The sequence below is a fragment of the Equus asinus genome, chromosome 5 (genome assembly GCF_041296235.1).
Source record: "Equus asinus isolate D_3611 breed Donkey chromosome 5, EquAss-T2T_v2, whole genome shotgun sequence".
Classification (NCBI taxonomy): Eukaryota; Metazoa; Chordata; class Mammalia; order Perissodactyla; family Equidae; genus Equus; species Equus asinus.
The window spans coordinates 2,131,077-2,154,314 of NC_091794.1; the positions used below are offsets into that span (position 1 = coordinate 2,131,077).

At 37.9% G+C, this 23,238-nt stretch overlaps 1 protein-coding gene across 7 annotated transcripts in view; it reads left to right on the forward strand.

Annotated features, from left to right (window-relative positions):
- Nucleotides 1-359: 359 nt before the first annotated feature.
- Nucleotides 360-23,238, forward strand: part of EPHA6 (EPH receptor A6) — a 792,264-nt gene continuing 769,385 nt past the window's right edge. For 5 of the 7 annotated variants that reach the window (XM_070508536.1, XM_070508537.1, XM_044771750.2 and 2 more), the window contains exon 1: nt 360-861. In XM_070508536.1, coding sequence (XP_070364637.1) covers nt 492-861 — 370 coding nt within the window. In that variant the 5' untranslated portion in view covers nt 360-491. The remainder of the gene's footprint in view (nt 862-23,238) is intronic. The other 2 variants (XM_070508540.1, XM_070508538.1) reach the window with 2 other exon arrangements.

Consider the following 23,238-nt stretch of genomic DNA (forward strand, 5'->3'; position numbering starts at 1 on the left):
GCCTAGGGCTCGGCCCGCCCGCGCGGAGCGGGGAGCCGGCGGCAGGCTGACGAGCCCGCCAGCGCCCGCCGCCGCCGCGGAGTGAGGAGCAAAGTGCTCGGGGGCTCCGCGCCGCCTCAGGGACGCCGGGGGAGCGGCCGCCGAGGTGGAGGAGCGCGTAGGGCGGGCCGCGGCCAGCGCCACACCAGCGCGGGGCTGAGGCCCGAGCCCGCTCGCTCGGACCCTCGCGGCCCCCGGAGCGGCCGCCTCACTCGCTCGGCGGGAGCAGAGTTCCCGCGCCCCCTCGCGGGGAGGCGCCTCCCCACCGCTGGCTCCGCGAGCGCCCGCCGGTCAGGACAGGCGGCCGGCCGCCGCCCCCGCCGCACCTGGCGTCCCCTGCCCGCCGGGAGGTGCCCGCCTCCGCCCCGCCCCGCCCCACGCCGGGCTCGCTACTGCGCGCGCGCGCCCCGGCCCCAGTGGAGAGTCCGCGCGCGAGCGGGACGCGGCGCTGGATGCAGAGCCGCTCGCCGCCGGCCGCCCGCCGCTCCCTGGCGCCGCAGGCGGCGTCCGCCTCTGAAGCCGCGGCGCCCGCGCCCGGGCCGCCCGGACCTCCGCGCCCCGGCGCTGGGGCCTCGCGCGGCGGCCGCCCAGGGACAGCGCCCGCGGGCCGGGCGGAGGAGGAGGAGGCGGAGGACGAGGACGTGGACCGGGACCCGCGCACCTGGCCGCGCCGCCGCCGCCTCTCGCGCCGCGGGCGGAGGAGCGCGCCGCGGGGAGCCATGGGCGGCCGCGCGGTCCACGGGCTGCTGCTGCCGCTCGGGCTCCTGCTGCCGCTGCTGACGGCCGGGCCGGGCGCCGGCGCCCGCGCCCCCAGCAACCAAGGTAAGGGGGACGCGCGGTGCCCCGTCGGGAACTTCGTGCGGACTGCCCCTCGGCGCCGCGGGCCTCCCCGCCTCCCGAGAGCACGCCCGCGGCCGGCCGGCGCGGCGGTCCCCTCCGGGCCGAGCGCGCGGCTCCGGGGCGCGCAGACCGCCCGGCCGCGGGCAGCGAGCGGGGTCCGCCGGCCGGGCGCGCGGTGAGGTGGCCGCCCCGCGCCTCTGCCGGCGCCGAGAGCCGCGGCTCGCGCTGTGGGAGCGCCTGCCCCGCGCCCGGTCCTCTCAGGCCGCGCGGCTGGCTCCCGGAAAGTTTCCGCGTGTCCCTGGCTGGGCGCGCTCGTTGGCGCTGGGATGACCACCGGGTGTCACCTGTTATGTCACGCGTCCCGGACTGCGAGCGTCGAACTTGGGCTGTAGTTAGCGTTTAACATGTCCGTCCTCGGGAGCACGGGCGGGTGGAAGACGGAGGTCAGGGGACAGAGTGCCATTTCTGGGCGGGCGAGGAGGTTGGGAAAACGGCCGAGGCGACGACAGCCGCCTCCTTGCCCGTGAGCGTGCGTGCCGTTTGACTTCATTCAGCGCTAGGACATTCAGGGTCGGCGTGCGGCTCCCATTTGCGCGGGGGGTGCTGTGCGTGCGTTTCCGATGATTACCGTTTTCCGCCGGATTGCGGTCGCAGACCCAGGGAAGCTCGGGGTCGCCCCCGCCGTCCTGCCCTTGTGATGCCGCCCGCCGGGTGCGCTCGCCCGCGGGCTTCCAGGCGGCCGGCGTTGGGGTCAGACGCGCGCGTCCCTGCGCCTCTGTGGAGGGGCAGCGCGTGTCCCCTCACTTGGCCGCCTTTTTGTGGCGCGGAGAGGAAAGCCGTTGTGGATAGTGGGAAAGGCAGACGTTGATGGCGTGGTTTGTGTCGGTGTCTAGGGCTCCGAAGAGGGGTGGACGTCCAGAGCAAGTTTACCGGCAGACTCGAACAGAACAGTTAGTGTTTCCATGCGGTAGCTTCCCGGTTCCGCGTTTGCTGTTCGCTGGGAGCCCGGGATGCGCCTGTCCCCGCCCGGGCCTGGGCCGCCGGCGCGAGTCCGGATCGCCGCGGGGCCGGGGCCCTTCCACCAGAACGCGTCCCGTTACACCTGACCTTTCAGATGTTCGTATTAAATTCAAGAGCGTAGAGTAGGTGTTAAGTTTTTGTAGTAATTTTTGTTTTTTTTAATGACTTTCCATTACTTTTAAAAGACATTTTACCTAAAATATTTACCAAGCATGTGTGATTTGTGTGTATTTTTATCAGTTTTCTGAGAATTTTTTTTTTCTTTTAAAGATTGGCACCTGGGCTAACAACTTTTGCAATCTTTTTTTTTTTCTTTTCTCTGCTTTATCTCCCCAACTCCTCCCTGTACACAGTTGTATATCTTAGTTGCACGTCCTTCTAGTTGTGGGATGTGGGACGCCGCCTCAACGTGGCCTGACGAGCGGTGCCATGTCTCCGCCAGGATCCGAACCCTGGGCCGCTGCAGCGGAGCGCGAACTTAACCACTCGGCCACGGAGCCGGCCCCCAGTTTTCTTAACTTCATGTTAGTGAATGAGTGTTACTCAATTTACTCATAAGTTAAATAGGATCTTTAAAGATAGTCTGCTAAAACTCTTAATTTGAATTTGTATTAATACGCTAAAAACATGGGCTGTGCATGAGATTACACTTGGATAAAATACAACCTAAGGGCTAAATTGTGTAAAATTTAGAGGAATTCTTCAAAAGAAGATTATAGAGAAAGTGTCCTAAGATTTTTTGATCCGACGCAAATGTTTGCTTATAAAATGCTTTTTACAGCCTAAAGTTATAGTGAATAGAAATTATGCTCCATAATACCTTGGGATAACGTGTGAATACGGGAATCATCACAATGATGGTTAATAAAATGTGAAACTGCAAAATGTTATTCTTATAAACATTTTGGCGATATTTTCTTAATTTGTAGTTTCATAAATAGGTGGCATGAATCAAAACATATGTTACCATTTTTTAAACACGTAAAACATGAGATGTTACAGCATTATTATACTATGTATACAATATAGAAATATTAACATAAAACAAATTAGATATACACATAGTAAATATCAGTAATATTAGTATTTAATTTCAAGTAGATGGTATTTATTTTCCTAGTAACTTTTTATTTTAAGAGCTAATGGAATTCATGTTTTATTTTTAAAATTGGTTATTTTATGGAGGGTAAAATTTCATATTTATATAACTTGCCTTCTGACGAAGGATATTCACGAAGTAAATTTTTAATGTTATTTATCTATTTTTACCAAATTATATAAAATCTTTCATGGTTGAAATGAGTGGATTCACCCTCTTCCTCTTGCCCCCTTAGTTCTCTATACTCAGGCAGGGTAAAATGATGGTGATGACAAAAAAGTGAACTATATCATTTTTAACATGGTGCTTAACATGGTACTAAAAGTCACTTGACTATAAGAAGCATCGCTTATGTTTTAACTGGCTGTGAAGCTTTGCACTATAAAGACAAAATAAATCAATTTGACTCTCTCTTCCTATTACCTAAACCTCCTTGAATCGATCAGAAAGTAGTGGTGCTTCCTAGATCACTTCATCTGATTAAGTAAGTGAAAACATGATTTGTATTCAAGTCTTTCTTATTCCATTAATTTTCCCTCTACTTGAAACCACAGTATTTGTTAGGTGTTGGAAATTTTTATTTTAGGAAAAGCACATTTTACCTTCTCAATATACCTAAACTTTTGTTTCTGTATTGGAGACACAGTTGAATATAAAACAGTCTAGTTTTATATAAGTAACCATATATATAAATTACATGGGTTAGTAGCCACCAGGGGTCCGTTAACTCCAAGATTATCCACTTTAGCACACAGTACTGTAGAGCCTAAAAGAGTTGATGCATCTCTCAGGGTGTGACTTCATGTTTCCAAAAATCATCAGATACTCAATTCATTAAATTAAAATATGGTTTGGATACAAGAGTCTGGTGAGCTCATTTTATGACCCAGATTGTGTGAATTGCTCTTATTTTTTCTCCAGGGAATTCAGTGACGAAATAAACAAGCAAACCGGTAGTTTGATGCATTATTTTTATTGAATTTGTTAATTTGAATGACTTGAGTATAAAATCCACTGAGTTGTATGTAAATACAGCTGAGCATACCTAAGCAGAAAAATATCTGCTTAAGAAAATTCATAGCCTAAAATTAGTTGAACATCCATAATAATTGTTCATAAAACTGAAAGTTGTTTTTATATTTATAGAAAGGAGAGGAGTGAAATCTTTTTAGAAAGTTGAAGAGTGAACTTTACTGAAAATGTTAAATAGTTTGTTAAATAAGGAAAATTAGATGGTTTACAAAGAATATTTCTGGAAAACCTTGCATTTAGATGAATTTCATTTTTGGGGATAAAATATTCATAGTTGTAAAGGTGCAAGAGATGGTGATCTCGTGCCTTATTGTTAAGTATAAAAACAACCTGGAAAGTAATTTTATTCTACGTTTACAAATTGAAATAAATCATTATGTAGTTAGTCATTATGTTTAGTATTCAAATTAGAAAGATAAAATGTCATTGATATACTTTGGTTGTCTAAATGATGTTTGTTGAGTTTCACATAGTCTTAAGGTTTAGTCTTAGATATAGTCTTAACTATGTCTAAAAGCTTTTTCTTCCCCCAAAATTATACGGTGATCTTTAAGGATCTCTTCTTCAACCTAGAAGTAACATGAATAAAGCAATATTATTTGGATTTTCCTAAGGGGAAAAGTATGTATCTAGTGGCACAAGACAAAATTAATGGTTAAATTTCAGCTTTTTACTTTTTTTATATTTTCAAACTTTTCTATAAGGAATTTGTGGTTCTTTTATGTTACAAAATTAAATATTAAAAAAATTAGAGTAGAAATTCTTATGTTTCTTAGCTAATCATTACTAGTATAGCTGTAAGTACAAAAGGCATCATAGATTTCTTGTTTTTCCTTCTGTAAACTCTTTCCCTGTCACAGGCACCATATCTCGATCGATCTCCCTTTATCTCCTCACTACAAGAGTACTTTTGACAATATACTCCGTTTGTCCTAAATGGTGGAAGAATAGATCCTATTTTACACTGTACCTCAACCAAACCCCAGGTAATAGAAGTTTTCTTCATTGTGTTCTTGACTCAACACTTCTTGGGAATACAAAGATGATGGAGATCAATACATAGAGTTAAGTAATCAAAATGCAAACATTGTCAACTGTAATCAAATTAAACTTATACAGAAGGATTAAATTGTTTATACATCTCCAGTGTTCTTTTAAACAGTAAAAAATGTATATAATTAAGGTGTGCAACATAATTTGATATATTGCGTCTTTAGCATTCTGATCAACTTGCAATGTAATTAGACTGACATTATTTCTCCAAAATTGGGAATTATATTACTTCTGCTTTTTGCCTTATTTTATTGAGTATTGTTTTCTAGAATTAATATTTAGATAATGGAGATAAAAGGATAAATAAGGCAGATATTGTCTATGCCTTCGTGGAACTTATTTTCTAGTAAGGGAAACTGACAAAAAACAAAATAGGATGAGTAAATAAAATGATAAAAGTTGTTAGAAATGCTATGGAGGAAGCAGCAAAGGCATTGAGATAGAGAATTATATTTTAAATGTGATGGTTGGAAAGGGCTGTCAGGGAAGATGACATTTAAGCCACATTCTTTGGGAAGAGAAAGAGCTAGTCATACAGAGTGGGAATAAGTGCATTCTTTGTAGAGGGAACTGCCTGGGCAGTGACCTTGAACAGATATGAGCTTGACACATTTGAAGAACTGAGTCCAATATGAGGAAGGAAGAGGGTAGCATAAAGTGAGGTTTGAAAGACAGGAAGCAGATACACAGAGTAGAAAAGGAGCCATGGGAAGGAGGTGAGTTTTAATATTATTTGAGGTAAAATGGGAAACTGTTGGAAATTTTAATCAATTTTGTGTGTGTCTGTGTGAGGAAGATTGGCCTTGAGCTAACATCTGTTGCCAGTCTTCCTCTTTTTGCTTAAAGAAGATTGTCGCTGAGCTAACCTGGGGCCACTGAAGCAGAGCACATGAACTTAGCCACTACGCCACTGAGGTGGCCCCACAGTTTGCCTTTTAAGAGTATTACGGCTAGTCAGGAAAGAGATGATTAGAAGAGTAGAATTAGGAGTCTGTTGCAGTGTCCAGGAGAGGAGTTCTGGTGGTCCGTCTTAGAGTGGTGGTAGTGAACATGAAGAGAAGATGGATTAGAGGTATATTTTGGAGTTAGAATTTATGAGACCATCTTATTCTTACAGAGAAATAAATGTAGGGATTCAACATTTGTATCATTTTTTTCAAGGACTCCAAATAAATTTTCACTTACTCCCTGTAAAAATGACCTTGCTATATAATTATTGATAATTGACGGGATAAGAGGGATCGTGTAGAACGAAAAGATATAGCAAGGGTGAGATGCCTATTTTCCACTTCATTGAGCTCAAACTATGATTTAAAATATAATCTTCATGGTACAGTCTTGTTATTTCAAACCATTGTAGATAATGTACACTTGGATCAAAAAATGCAATTTATTGATGCATTTCTGATGTAATAACTTTCCATATATAGTTATTTTTTGTTAGAAGGAATAATGGCACAAATGGGTGGTGACATCTTCACAGAGCAATATAGTAATCCTACAGAGTCTAGTTTTTAGCTAATAAAGAGCAATATTTGGAAGTTTGGCTTATGTACCGGTTTTATTCATCTCTGTTATGATCAGTTTACTGTTATGAAAACAAAAAATCTAAGTGCTATTAGATGTAAGTGTGTTTTCAGATATTTTCCATTAGTGTTCTTTTCTCTCTGGATTTTATTTAAATGAAGAGAAAAAAATAAATGTTTAGAAAGTTTGTTAGAGACCTAGAAATAAGACTTCAGGATATATCATATTCTTGGGGGTGGGAACAAGGGAAGAAACTTAGGCTTTTCACTGAACAACAGTAAATTACATGTGATTTAAATTTCCCACATCAGTTAATTACCCATTACTTTGAGTTGCCCTTTAATAGTACTATATGAATGCAATTATTAAATATACAGAAGTATTAAAAGTCCTAACTTAAATGACAGTCCTATATACTTAGTTTGTACTTAGAAAATTCATACTCTGGATATGCTTCATTTAAACAATTCCAAATATTCTTAAATATATATTCTAACATATAAATCCTACACTTTAGTGCTTAGAATATTCTGGGAAATACTATTTTTATAGTTATTCCCTTCTGATAAACATTATGACATCTTATGGGATATACAATTTCAGTTGTCAATGATAAATATTCTAAAACGGAAAGAAAACACTCATTCTTTAAGCAGATATTTCTTGAAGGTCTGCTGTTTGAGAGGTGGTGTACTTACCATATGTGAGGGCTTACGGAGGACGCTTCCTCCCAGAAAAGATGATCCAGTGAAGAGTGTCCAGTCTGTTTCTAGATCTGGCAAGAAAAATTTCTATTTTCTTAAAATTAGATCCAGAATCAATTAGAAAACTTCAAAAAAAGTTTCTTATAATATATAATAGTAGTGGTGATCTGTCCTCATAATGTAAAATATTTATGTACCATTTTTGTGAAAGTAATGTATTATTTCATTACGTTTTATCTCAAAGTTAAGAGAATAAGTCACTCAACAACCATATGTTAAGCATCTCCCTTGTGTCAGGCATTATGCTAGGTTGTGAGGCTACTACGATATTTGTGATACAGTCTCTGTTTCTTTAAGAAACTGAATCTGCTCTGTTGATGTTATATATCCATGAGTAATTGATATTTACTCTTTAATTACTTGATGATTCTTTTTTTTTTTGCAGGGAAAGATTCTCCCTGAGCTAACATCTGTTGCCGATCTTCCTCTTTCTTTTTCCTCCCCAAAGCCCCAGTGTGTGGTTGTATATCCTAGTTATAGTTCTTTCTAGTTCTTCTATGTGAGCTGCCGCCAGGGCATGGCTGGCAACTGACAGATGAGTGGTATGGTTCCACGACTGGGAAACGAACCGGGGCCACCTAAGTGGTGAGAGTCCGAACTTTAACCACTAGGCCATCAGGGCTGGCTCACTTGATGATTCTTATAAGAGGACTTTTACAGTATATGAAATTATGTAGGAGAGAGGGAAGGGAGTAAGGAAATACTACCAACCTTTTAATGTGTTTTATTTGTAAAATTGCTTCACAAGAATTTTCTCATGTTTTATGGATGGGTATATATTCTCTTTAATTACTTGAAAAGGAAACATACAAAAATGCATTTTAAAAACATTCATGGGTGCAAAAATAAATATTTCACATATCTAATGGCTTTCTATGGACTGACATGTAGAGTGAGCTTTTGGTCAAAGGATATTAGACTGGCTTATTCTGCTGTGTGTATTTAAGGTGGGTTAGTTGTTAAAAACCGTAATTCATGTTGAAGATGTAGTTTTCCAGTTTCAGATAGGAGCAAGCCTACCTTTTAGTTGAGCTTGGAGTGAGAATTGGGATGAAAGTGTATGTTTTCGGTCCATGTCCTGAGATATACATTGAGCTACTTTCTGAGGGTACTGCTGAGTCCTCTGGCTGTTGGCCTGTTTGATGATCTGTACTTGGGAGACATAATTGAAACTCATCACTCTTCCTCCCATTCATTTCATAACTTCAAGTGTAAAAGTCATACTTTATGATCATAGGAGATCCAAGATAACGTCTCCTTAGAAACTGAATGTTCAGGAGGTAGAAGTAGTCAATTTATTTTGCCTTGTAATGTTAAGTATCTTTGTGGATATCTGGAACTAATAAAAATTAAGCACTATATGTAAATATATATAATTTATTCATTTACTATGTTATTTTACTAATAAAATGACAGTAATTATGTCTTCTTTCAGGTTGACTGTTCTGTATTATGATACTTATGTTTTTGGTACATGAGCAGTGCAAAGAGAAACACGTGCTTAAATAGTACATAGAGTGTAATATCTAGAATAAGGAACAGCACTTGCCGACAATTAAAAAAATCAATATATGAAGTTTGCTTACCTGATGATTATAATTAGGTATATTTTAAGCAAGTTAATAAAGAGAAATATTTTGTATACTAGGAAATAAAAAGGTATCACATTAGTATCTATTTCAAGTAAGAATTATCTAAAACTAATTAAAACAGTTGCCCTCAAATTTGAATTGAATTATATCCGAATATCACCTTTAATTTTTACTTTCTAAGGCAGAAATTTGTTCCTTATCTTGCTATAAGATGATACTTTAATATTGCTGAAGATAATAGAAATTAAATATCTAGTTAGAGAATTAAAATATAGTTAATCTTATATAGTTATCAATAAATAAATTATTCTAAAAATTGACGTCTTGGGCAACTGAAATTTATATTTAAAAATCCTGGTTCAGATCCTGGGTGCGGACATGGCACTGCTTGGCAAGCCATGCTGTGGTAGGCATCCCACATATAAAGTGGAGGAAGATGGGCACGGATGTTAGCTCATGGAAGTTAGCTTCATCAAAAACAACAACAACAACAGAAAAAATACTGAAAATTTCTTTCCACTCTCCCTCTGGATTTAAAGTATACTCAGATAATAGTTGTCTTGTGAATCCAAGTAAAAATAATTCCTCGTTGTCATTAAGCCTGAGAGAAAATAGCTGAGCAAACTAGTAGATAGCATTGCACAAAATCATGAGTTTGTCACTTTCTAAAAATTAAAATCTATACATTGGTTCACTTGTTAACAGTGAGTATGATGCATCAACAAAAAATAAAGAGTGTAATAGCCAGGAAAATTTTAGAATACTAGAACATTTAATGAGGACAGTCCGATGTTGCTTTGTCTCAATTTAGTGAGGGGGCAGTCAGGAAGAGATCTCAATTTTTCTCTGGAAAAGAAACACCAAATTTCAGAAGTATATTCTTGGTATAGCATATTGCTTAGCATGGTAAGTAAAAACTAACATGCTCCAATTTTATTGTGATTTTTATGACACTATATTAGAGCAAAAAGTTGCCTCTGGCACAATAACTTATTGTCTTATGGTATTATAGTGTAATAACTTCATTTTATAGATTAGAAAAACTGTATTCACTCATGTTATTAAAATAACAGATTGGTAGTTTGTTCAATAAAAATTATATGTGTAAGAACCTTTATAATAGTAGTTTATGATCATAAATATATATATATATGCATTGTTTTTTAGATTTTTCAAGAACTCTATTACCCAGTAACGTGGAATTAAAATTTAAGAATTTATTTTAAAGATTAGTGTTCTAAAGTTTTAATATGCTTGTTAAAGTGAAATGAATAATTTTTTTCCTAAAAATGTTACCAAGCATTATAATCAGATGAAATTGTTCGCTTGTTTCTATTATAAAGTTCTTGAATACTTTTTTGTTGAAATAAAGCTATAGTTATCTTTGGGTTTTTTCATTTTTATTTTTATTACTTTGATATAAACACTTCAGTTCTTAATTTATATGGTTTAGTCATGTATATTTTCCTAAAATTCTCAAACTAGTTCAACAATGTGTATATTCATCCAATTTTTAAATGAAATATATTGATACCTGTTATGTTTTTTCACTGTGCTGGGCACAGGAAATGTAAAGGCAAGCCACCAACCCAAACTTCTGAGAGCTTAAGATTTAACTAATGAGGCTATTTTTATGTCGGTGAATAATTAAAACATTAATTTATATATCAAAGTAATATGGATTTAGCTGTTCCTTAGATAAGTTCACATCTGCGAACTATTGTTTACAGGGAAGAAAACATAAAATTACTACTCTCAAGGATCTGTGAGTGAATATATGGAGACACTGAGAATAAATATTCATTATATTGAGCATGATCATATATTGGCCAAGACTTTGTGCAACTGCTGGAAATGAAATAAGATCTACCCTCCCCCACCCTAAGGACAGTGTTATAAAATTAAAGAGATATACCTGCCAGTTAAATACTAGCAATATAGAAAAGATTTTAAAAAAGGGAAATAATATAAAATTTTACAAACAAATTAGATGTTTGAGTTATACATGGGAGATGAATGAATCTCACATTTATCAGCATTCGTCATCATGAATATATGAAAATAATTAGAGAATTAAAATGAAGGCCCCTCCAGAGACCTCAATTTTTGAGTTACTTTGAATTATTTTCTACTTAAAGATTAAAACTTACTCTGCATATAAGTAAAAAAATAAATATCCGAGTAAATAATATCTTGGATTGACCAAAGAACTTTTAAGTACGTGGTAAAACTTGTTTTTTGCATTGAAAATTTTATTATTCCTTTAAGAAATAATATATTTACTGATGGTGGCTGCTTTTAAAAATGTAACACAAAATCTGAATTTTAATGGATTATGTGTGGTTTTGTCTACTGATATTTTACCATTTGGTGAATTTAAAATTGGCAGTACCTGTATGATTTACAATATATACAATTTAAAGATTAAAAATATTTCTATAATTTCTTGCTGTTTCCTACCATGTTAATTTCTTGTTTTATTCTAATTCTTTCATAACTTTCATAAAAACAAATATTAAGTATTTGTTTTTAGCAATGTTGCATAACTTTGAAATTGCTGGTATTCTTTAATATTTATTCTAAGAAATTAGGTAAATTACTGTATAGTAGATCCTGTATTTTATATCTGGGAAATGTGCTTGTAAAAGCACATAGACTTAGAAATTACTGCCAGAACTTGGTATTTTTAAACAGAGAAAAATCAATAGCAGATTATCCATGATTAGCTGTTGACATTTAGATTTGTACATTTAAAATGTCAAAAAGCACTCAAAACTATCAGTTTAGTTTCTAAATTACAATAATATTCTTATTTTTAAATTCCACATTTTATGATCCTCATCCTCCCTCCAATATAAAGATGTTCTTTTAAAAAAGAACAATTAATTGAAATAATTACAGATCTTTTCATAAGCTGGACTTTAAATAATTGATTAACTGAAAAAATTACAGATCTGATGATAACCTAATGGATTACTCATCTGTTTGCATGCATCTAGGTTTCTTATTATCATTACAATACCCTAGTGTAGGCGTTATATCTAACTTATGAAAATAAATATCTTTATGAGGTATATCATGATTGAATTAATGTATTTCTCTTCCTTTAATCATTACACAATACTAGAATATGGTTATTTGTTGCTATGTGATAAAGATTATTTTAATTATATCCCAGAATGTATATGATAAGTCTTTAAGTATTTTCTACCACAGCAGATGGTTTACGTAGGCTGTCAGAATCTGACTTGTAGCCAGACTTTACTAGATTGATATTTCCTGGGTTTGATATCTTAATTGTAAAGTTTAAGATTTTGTCTACACTCCATCAAACACACACACACACACACACACACACACACACACACACACAGTACTTATGATATTGAGCCCATTCTCTAGAAGCACCATTAGCTTGGTTGGAAGTTCTGCTCCTGATGTGGCACCAGAATCCAGGAAGCTTATATGGTTCCTATAAAACTAAGGAAAAACCACTGATATCCTCTGTAAAATATTTGTCACTGAAACATTTATTGTCTAAGATTATCATGTTCAGTGCAGTTGCTTTCAACTTCCCATTTAAACGTTTGTACTTGGTGCTGGCCCAGTGGCATAGTAGTTAAGTTTGTGCACTCCAATGCGGTGGCCCTGGGTTCGCAGGCTCAGATCCTGGGAATGAACCTACACACTGCTCATCAAACCGTGGTGTGATGGTGTCCCATGTACAAAATAGAGGGAGATTGGCATAGATATTAGCTCAGCGACAATCTTCCCCACCAAATAAAGAAAGAAAGAATTTGCATTTAATTCTTTCCAGTGCAAAAGTTGGGAATATTTCATGTGAATTGGCTATTTTTAATTTATATCCTTGAGCTCTTCTTAAGTTGGAATGATTAAGATTTTTGCTTTTGTTATGTCTAAGCTCTTTATATACGGCTTACATATGTCGTGTTAATTGCAAGTATTTCCCCCAACTTGTCTTTTAATTATGTTTATTACTGTTCAGGTCTTAAGATTGGCTTCACTCTCCAAATTTTCCCACTCATTATTCTTTCCCATTTAAAATTTTCTTCTGAAGACTCATGCACACATTGATCAATAGGCAGTTGGGAAATGAAGTGCCCATTTACCAGTACCCTAATAGTACTTTATGTACCAGTGATAGGATCCCTGGAAAAAGGTCAGTTGTAGAGTTACAGCTAATGGAACTTATTCTGAAGTGGGGTTTCTTATCTCCCAATTTAAATGTAAATCATCTCAAGTCCACTTTCCTGATATCTACATGAACAGGAATGGCTACCTACCTAGTTAGAGGTGGAAGAGATGGGGAGGGACAGGCAGGCTTCAGCATGGGAATGTTTACTGCATGGACCACTGAGGCCAACACAAAAGCAGGTGCGTGCAGCTTTGCTCCAGGTGTGACTTTACACACATACACAGTATTCTGATATTGTCTAGCTCTGAAAAGCTTCTCCTCTGGTGGAAAAAGCTAGAAAGAAGTTGGGAGGAGGTTAAGAATTTGAGTAAGAACTTAGGCTGAATGTTTAGCTGAAAGCAAGGAAGTTTCCTTCCCCAGTTCTCATTTCTCAACAGTTAATATTTTGGGAGGAGTTTATAGTTTTGTGGGGTGGTGTCTTGATCTTTTTCTCAGTTAATTTTCTGAGTTTTTTTTTTTATGTGTAGAGAATCTTTGCACATCCTATTTAACAGTATTTTCTAGATAAGTTATGGCTTTGGGTTAATATATCATACCTCATAGGATGCTGTGACAACAAACATTGCTTTTGAAGATGTAAAGTGTTCTAGAAAGGAATTAAGCAATGTGTTGAAAAATATTGGTACACTTGGATCCATTAATTCCACTTTCATGAATTTAAATTCTAGGAAAATGATTAAAGACAGGCCAAGATTTATATACAGGGATTTTTATCTCCTCCTTGTCTGTAAAACTGAAGAATTAGAATAAAAGTAAATGCCCTCAAGTAGGAAAATCTTCATAGAAAGATAACTTCCTTTATATGGAAAAATCTCTTGAATGACGGCATGAGCATCAACAGGAGTCCCAAATTCCTCTGTGTGAGATAGTGGGAAAACTTGTGTTTCTACAGAGAGAGAGCATAAGAGAGATGATAGGAGAACTGGAAGGAAGGCTTGCAAGAGGAGTGGTCTGATGGAGATTCTGGGATTGTTGTTCTATGAAGTTGTTCACATGACTGGGATATTAATCATCCCCGCCACCACCTTCAACTCCAAAATTTCATCAAAGTCTGTTATTCTCTAGAAAAATAACATACAAAGTAGGAATAAACATTCTCCAAGGAAGGAAGACCAGTTAAGTCACCCCCTATCCAACCTAAAAAATTCCTGGAGATATCAGAGTTTAACTGTACCCTGAATGGGTTTCTACAGAGACTTTGTCCTGCCCTTGTAGGCTGTTCAGAGCAGCAGCTGCGTCAGGAATTTTATTCTCATCAGGTCCTAAAGTGAGTCCCTAATCCCTTCAGAGGAGGAAACATGGGTCTATCTAATATGACAGCATTCCCACACAAAATTTCCAGAGGGCAAAGAACTAAAATAGAGAAGGAAAAAAAGTGACAAAGCCACCTATTATGTATGTTCCTTTATCTGGAAACACAGGTCAAATGTATGAGAGATGGATTTCAGAGATGCAGAAGGGGAAGTGGTAACTTTAACAATATGGAATCCTATTTCATATGCTTTAAACATGCTCACTCCACTTTCATTTGTATGACTGCATAGAATGGCTTGGCCATCTGTCCTTTGCTCTTGGAAATGAGCCTTGAAGTCAGGGATTTGGCCATAATTTCCAGCCAAAGTGAAAATGAGAGAATGTCTTAGCAGAAGTGAAGACACGAGGCTCTGTCTACCTCCATCTCCTGTTTCCTCGATGATAAACACGATCTAATTCCCCAGCACAGCCATAGCTCCATCATGCTGAGCTTTCCGGCACATTTTGCATTGACAACCACCAGTCCTAGATTCTCCTTGCAGCCTGATAGCCAGCCAAGAGCTGATTTTATAACCTCCCCGATTTTTAGCAACCAGAGGATTAATTTTGATTGCATACTGTCACTAACAAATGAATCTCTAGCAAGGTTATACTTTGAATGGCAACATTTCCGGATTTGGAGAAATTGTAAAAAAAAGTAGTGACTCATACAGACTGGTTGGGGTAACCAGGGTCAGGAAATAGATCCCTACAGCATCTTGTAAGCAAGCCTTCAGACTTGGATTATATTTGTTGGCTGTGTTTTGGAGGTTGGAAGCTATCCCAGCCCAACTCTATAATGGTTGTAAAAGAGGGTACCCTGTGGCATGCGCACTGCTTTTTCTTAGGCTTGTTTATCAAGAATGCTTTTGCTTAAAAGTTATGAAAGTTCCTTTTATATTTTATTTGATGGGGGTGGGATTATTGCTTTCACTTTTGGCAAATTTATAAAGGAGAAAAAATAAACCCTCATAATACAGAGAGGAAAGAATACAAATACAGTCATCTCCTTTTACTCCAGGCAGTGTAGTTCCTGTCAGTAATCTGTGCTCCCAAACACAGTATGATTTCCCTTTCCAATAAAATTGTACTAGAAATAGCTGGATTAGGAGGAATCTCTGCTCTTCAGAAGTTCTCAGAGAAGCTTTGTCACTTGCTTGCTCTGCTGTTCTTGGAAATACCTGATAATTCTTTAGTGTTTTGGTATTCGACAATTAATGTGTGCGTATTTCTTCTTAACCCGAAGTACATGGCAGTTGGTGACAGTATAGAGCTGTCTTCCAGCCCGTGGGGAAATAGAGGAGCATCTGCTTCCTGTCCCCTGGTTCTTTTCAACTTTCTGATTTGGTGATTGAAACCTTGTATCACATGCTTATGATTATCACACATAGGAAATGGAATATATTTGAAATAAATATTATATGTTAGGCTTGAATTATTGGATTTTGTTCAAAATTTTAAAAATAGTTTACTTAGCTATTACTGTAGCTCTTATAACCTTTTAGCAGTTCTTTCCACTCTGACCTAATACTTACTATCTGTTTTCACACACACACACACACACACAATCTGACCCACTTATGCTATTTGCTCTATAAATTCAAGTTTTTTTCACTGGAGTACAGTGGTTCACATAATTCCAAGTATCTTGTTTTAGTGCTATAATGAAAAGAACTATAAATTTAAAGTGTGTGTACGTTTTAATTTTTCTACTGTATCTTAGGTCCTGTTACATTAAGTATTCCAGATATAACTTGCTTGAGCCTGTAATTATTAGGAAAATCAGTTCTAATTTAAATCCAAAATAAATGAGTAGTATCTTTGTGCTTAAAGAGGATATTTCTCTAAAAAATTCAAACATGTTTTACCACTCAGTAGTCTCTCCCATTAGTGCACATATAAAAATGTGTGTATCCCCAACTGATGGGGGATTTGAGATACTAGGAAAAATAGAGAAAAAGACCAACTACTTTTCAACTGTGTATATTAATTTAATTCTACCACTTTATTTTTATTATTCCACCTCTGTAGGCTAAGTAAGCAGAGTAAATTACTGGCCTTATTTTACTAATGGAATTTATATGGATGTTAAGTTCCTTGGCAAAGCTGATAGAACAAATTAGTAACCACAAAGGAAAAAGAAAGCAGGTCTTAAGTCTGTCAGATCAGTGTACTTTCTAAATGGGAAGGAGGATTTCAAGCAATTCCTAGAATATTAAAAATGTAAAGATATGAAATTTAAATGTTGTTCCTCTGTGTAAATATCTTGAAAACTTTTAAAAACACTGAACCTGTATCCCCTATAAATAATGATAATCTGTTTTAAAAGAATAGAAGAATTATTTGGAAAAAAAAATTTGTAAAGATGAATTTCTTTCCATGCATTATACAATTTTCTTTTTTTTATTAGCAGTTGATAGTTATGACTTTAAGTAATATTGTCATTTTACTCTCATTTTCTTTATAGTTTTTTTTGTGGTTCTAAAACCCTTTGCTGTGTTCTTTTCTTCTCTGTTTATCACCTGTTTAGTCATTTGTCCTGATATGTTTAAAGTGTCTGCTAGCTATTTCCTGGCAGTCTTGATTAATGAGCAATGATGACAACTTAGATACTTAATGAGAGGCCAGGCAGTTTGAGTCTTCAGACTGTGACCCTCCACGTGGGCTATTTTTGATTTTCCCTCAATTCGGATTGAGCATAGTAACTTTCAAGTCTTAGTGTCTGTAAGAATTGCAGCAGAACTTGTTCAAATGACAGATTGCTGAGCCCCACTACCAACAAGTTGGGTTGAGTGTGTTGGAGATAGTGTTTAGGACTATTCATTTTTAATAAGCACTCTACAAAATTTAGATGCAGATGGTGTGAGAAGCCCAGTCTTAGAGATTACCAACTGTAGCCACTCTAGTTTTTTGTTTGTATTCAGTAGGAATTAAAGATAGCTAAAATAAACATAAAATAGATTTATAAGATGTTGGATAATCCACAGAATCAGATAATCCTAGACAGGCAACTTTAAAATAGGATGGGAGAGGGCAGCACCGGGACCAAGGGATCAGGATTCATTATCAGTCTCATTGGGCTGAGTTGATTTCAGCCCTTCTCTTCCTGTAATTGTATTACTCAGCTAAAAATAATCCTGCAAGGGTGAGTCTGATTGCCCTAGATTGGCCCCTGCATCATAGAAAGAGCAGGACCCCTTGATCGACAACCTTGCCATGACTGGACACGATGTGGGGTAAGTAATATCTTAAAAATGCTGAGTAAAACAAGCAGAATAGATACTGGGTGGTCAAAACCTAGCACATGTCTAATCACTGGTCATGTAATAGAATCATCCAAATAGCTTCTTTTAGAATTTTAGCTCTTCCACTAAAAATCCAATTATAAAGTGAATATGACTTTGTATAATTAGAGTCTATAGAGTTTCCTGGTTCAGCCCAGGGGATTTAGGCATCATTTTGCTACTGCCCTCAATAGAGTATTAGCAATTTAGGAGGCATATTATAATAGAATCATGAAACCAAACTCCCCAAAGGGGAGCATATATTTGCTTTTACTCAATACAATTTGAAACATCCCTAGTCATGTCAAAATTATTATCCTGCAGTTTATAAGACAAGGTAAGATAGGTGGCCTGAACTTACCGTTTCTTTACGAGAAATTTGGTGTTTCGCCAATGGATCATGCTATGTTCAAAATTTCAGTGCATTCAAAATGCTGTATGTTGTTCTGGTCATTGCTGTTTGCCTGAATAACATGTCAAAATTTGTGACACAAAATATTGTATCTAATATTTTTTCAACTTCCAAAGACAATTATTGTGCTTTTAAAAAATAAACTGATTCCTAATTTATACAGCAAAATCGATATGCTTCTAAACCTTATATTTTTAAAACATCCAGTAACTGACATTTTAAGGGGCTTGAATTTTAAGATAACCAGTGTTTTGTTTTAAAATAATTACTTTTCTGTGGGCCGTTTCCCCAGAAATAGCTGCCCAAATGCAGTGGTATAAACTCTGAGTTTTTGAGTGCTTACTCCTTGGTCAGCACCATTCTAAGTACTTCAATGTATTTATTCAATTATGTCATCCTCACAACAACCCATAAAGTAAATAATATCATTATCTCCATTTTATAGGTGAGGCAATCAGGACACAAAATAGGTTAAGTAACTTGGCACAGTGTTAAAGGCTATTAGTTCCAGAGTGTTATGGGTTCAGTTGTGTCTCCCCCAAATTCATATGTTTAAGTCCTAACCATCCAGTGCCTCAGAATATGACCTTTTTGGAAATAGGATTTTTGCAAATGTAATTAGTTAAGATGAGATTATACTGGAGTAGGGTGGACTCCTGATCTAGTATGACTGATGTCCTGACAAAAAGGGGACATTTGGACGTAGACATGCTCACAGGGAGACTGCACGTGAAGATGAAGGCAGATGTTGGACTTATGCACCTACTAGCCAGGGAGCACCACAGATTGCCATCAAACCACCAGAAGCTGGGAAAGAGGCATGAAACAAATTTTTCCTCACATTTCTCAGAAGAAACCAATTCTGATGACATCTTGATCTCAGACTTCTAGCCCCCAGAGTTGTTCTGAGCCCTACAGTTTGTGGTACTTTGTTATGTCAGCCTTAGAAAACTAACACACAGAGTAGGGATTGGATTTAGACATTGTGGCTCCAAAGCTTACATTCTTAACCAACATACTATATTGTCTTCCTAAAGGTAAGACAATTGAATAGATACATTATCTCTTAGACTATGAAAGAGATCTAGACTAAGAAAGCTAATCCAGACTGGGAGCTAGTAACGTTTTTGTGGAGCTTGAAGAGCCTCTTTGCAAGGGCATTGTATTAGAAAGGAGCCTAAAGTATTTGTTTCAAAACTGACAATGAAAAAGAAACAGAATAACTATGACTAAATACAATTGGAAAAGATCATGATCTGAGAATCCAACCATAAATTACAAATTTGTATAAATTAAGTTTATTTAAATATCAAAAAAATAGCATCTCCCTTAATAACACTCTAGAGAAAGATAAAACTCTTAAGGAAGATCTCTGCCGCTCCTGTTTGATTGATGACTGTTTACATATATCTCAGAGCATAACATAGTGTTGAAATATTAGTTGCCATTCATCAGGTGACTAGTGATTACAAATCATTCCAGACAGAGGGAGTAACAAGTATGAGGACGTGGAGAACACATGTGATAGCATTTTGGGGGAGAAGCCAGAGGTCTTTAACCCTGGCTACACATCAAAATCCTATTGGAGATTTAAAAAAAAATCCATACTTGGGCCAACCCAGATTTACCTTTATAAACACATTTTTTAAAATGAATTTGGATCAGACTCTATTTTGATAAGACTCTATTAAGCATGTAATAGGCCCTCAATAAATATTTATTGATTTTAGTGTAGTTATAGTTAGCTTTTGTTAGCTGTTGCAGCCACTTCAGAATCATTTTTAGTTATTTCAGTGAGTGATGTGAAAAAAAATTTATTTTTCATTATTGGAAAGTTAGATTTTCATAAGGGTATTCTAGAATAACGAAAAAGATACTGTTAATGATGACCCAGTAGCTATCACTGTGATATGCTGATATATTTATTGATGATTTACTGATAAATAGCCCAAGGATTCATTATTTGGTAAGCAGCACATACACACATTCCTCCCCTACCCACACCACGTTAGCGTTAATGTAAGGCAGACTGACTGCATTTTTCTATGATCTTGAAGCTTATAGTCATTTCCCTACCTTTGTTTTTTTAAAATTATGCTACATGCAGGTTGAAAGTTTTCATTAGTGCTTCAAAGGCAGAAAAGAAAGAAACTAAAAAAATTATCTGGGATAAAAAGAAAAAGCATTCAGTTTCACATATAAGGAGCTTGTATGTCACCGCTCAGTCCTACAACAAGTAAAAAGCTCAACAGACTGAAAAACCAGCTCTTCTTGGATCCGTAAGAGAGGGTAGGGCACGGGGAACTGCTGACCCCAAGACTGGGGAGACAGACAGGCAAATACAGGGAGTCAGTGCTTCTCAGAGCAGAGACAAGCAGAAACAGCCGCAGGAACAGTGTTGGATCCATCCTGTCCTGCATCAAGAAAATGACAAGATATACCAAAAGTCAAAAAACACGATTTGAAGAGACAGAGTAAGCATCAGAAACAGAAATGGCAAGGATGTTGGAATTAGTGGTTTTGGAGTTTAAAACAACTGTGATTACTGTACTTAGGGCTCTAATGGATTCATTAGCAGGAAAGAACAGATGGGCAGTGTAAACAGAGCTATGGACATCCTAAGAATGAAACAGAAATAAATGCTAGAGATAAAAAGCACTGTAACAGAAATGAAGAATGCCTTTGATGGGCTCATTGTTAGACTAGACAAGGATAAGGGAAAATTGTCTGAACTGGAGGATATGTCAATAGAATCCTCAAAAAAAAAAGAACAAAGACAAAAAAAGTCGGAACAGAATTTCTAAGGACTATAGGATAACTACAAAAGGTGCAACATACAGTTATTGGTTATATCAGAAGGAGAAGAAAGAGAGAAAGGAATAAAGAGAATATGTGAGATGATAATGTTTGAGAATTTCCCCCAAATTAGTGTCAGACACCAAACCATAGATCCAGGAAGCTCAAAGAACACCAAGAAGGATAGACGCCAAAAAATAACACTTAGGGACATTTTCAAACCACAGAAAATCAAAGATAAAGAAAATATCCTGAAAGAAGCCAGAGGAAAAAAATTCCTTACCTGTAGAGGAACAAATAAGAATTATATCCATTTTCTTGTCAGAACCATGAAGCAGGAAGAGAGTGGAGAGAAATATTTAAAGTGTTTAGAGAAAAACTCTACCAACCTGGAATCCTGTACTCTACGAAATTATTCTTCAACAGTGAAGGAGAAATAAAGGCATTTTCAGACAAAATTGGAGGGAATTGCAGACCTGCCTTGCAAGAAATTTTAAAAGTTCTTTAGAGGGAAGGAAAATATTGTACAGAAATTTCGATCTACATAAAACAAAAAAGAGCATCAAACAAAGAATAAGTGAAAGTAAGATAAAAAGTTTTATTTTACTTATACTTAATCTAGCAGGTAACCCTTTTTCAAAATAATCATAGCAACAATATATTGTATTTTATAGATATATATATGTGAAATGAATGACCCAGTGATACTAGGGACAGGGCAGGAAGTAGGATTATTTTGTTATTACAAGGTATCACACTTACCTTTGAAAGTGGACATGCATTACTTGTAAATGTGCCTTGAAAACTCATGGGCAACCACTAAAAAATGAAAAAAGAAGTGTAACTCATATGTTAATAAAGGAGAGAAAATGGAATGATGTAAAAGCTTCAGTAAAACTGCACAGGCAGAAAAAGAGTAAAGACAAAACTAGGAACTAAGACAAGGCCAACAAATAGAAAACAGTAATGAATATGTTAGCTATTAATCCAGTTATATCAATAATTATATTGAAAGTCAGTGATCTAAATGGACCACCTAAAAGATAGAGATTGCTGGAGTGGATCAAAAAATAAGACCTGACTATATGTTCTCTATGGAAACCCACTTATATAAAGAAACATATGGACTAAAAGTAAATGGATGGGAAAAATAATATACCATTCTAACACTAGTCGAAAGAACACATGAGTAGCTGTATTAATTTTGGACAGAATAGACTTCACAGCAAGGCAAGGTATTAAGGATAAAGAAGGGCATCACATGATGATAAAGGAATCAATTCTGTAAGAAACATAACAATCCTTAAAGTATATGTGCCTAACAAGAAAGCGTCAAACTTTGTAAGGCAAAAACTGATGCACCTGTCAGGAGAAATAGATGAACACAATACCATAGTTGGAGACTTCAACCTTCCTTTATCAGAAATGGTCAGATCCAGTAGACAGAAAATCAGTAAGGACATAGTTGAACTCAACAAAACTATCAATCAACTGGATATAATTGACATTCATAGACTACTTCATCCTACAATAGCAGAGTATATGTTCTTCTCAAGCTCACATGAAACAGTCACCAAGATAGAACTGAATTTGGACCATAAAACACACCTTAACATATATAAAAGAATAGAAATCAAGATTGGTGTCAAGATGATGGTGTAGACAGACTCTGAACTCACCTCCTCCCATGGACACAACCAACTTACAACAGTTCATGGAGCAATTAGCCCTGAGAGAGAACTGAAAGCTGGATGAAAAGAACCCCAGCAACAAGGGACAGTCATGACTGAGGTGGAAGAGGCAGAAATTCCTTTCTGGAGAGAAAAAAAAAGCCATGTTTATAAGCTGCAGAGCTTCACAACCAGCTGGGAGCAATCCTAAGGTACACAGCCTTCCCTGGAGGAACAGGGGACCTGAGTGGGGGAGGATTGCTGCTACAGGCATCCTCCGGACTCAGTACAACTGAGATTGGGCTCATAATATCTGTGCTGGCTATTAATGCCAGTGGGGAATACCCTCAGAAAAGGTATCAGATATAGAGGAAAAAAAGAAAAGCCTGCTTTTAAAGGGCCCACAAACAAATTCACCCATTTTGGAAAGCAACCTAAAATCAATAGAAAGGTGCACAGTCCTTTGGTGAAAAGAGACTCACCTGATAGGCTCTGGGTGCATCTCAGTGAGAGGTGAAATGTCTCCAGGGACTAAGACGTTGGTGGCAGCCATTGTTGTGACCTAGTACAGGTGTGCTGACACAGACACTGGCAGATTCAT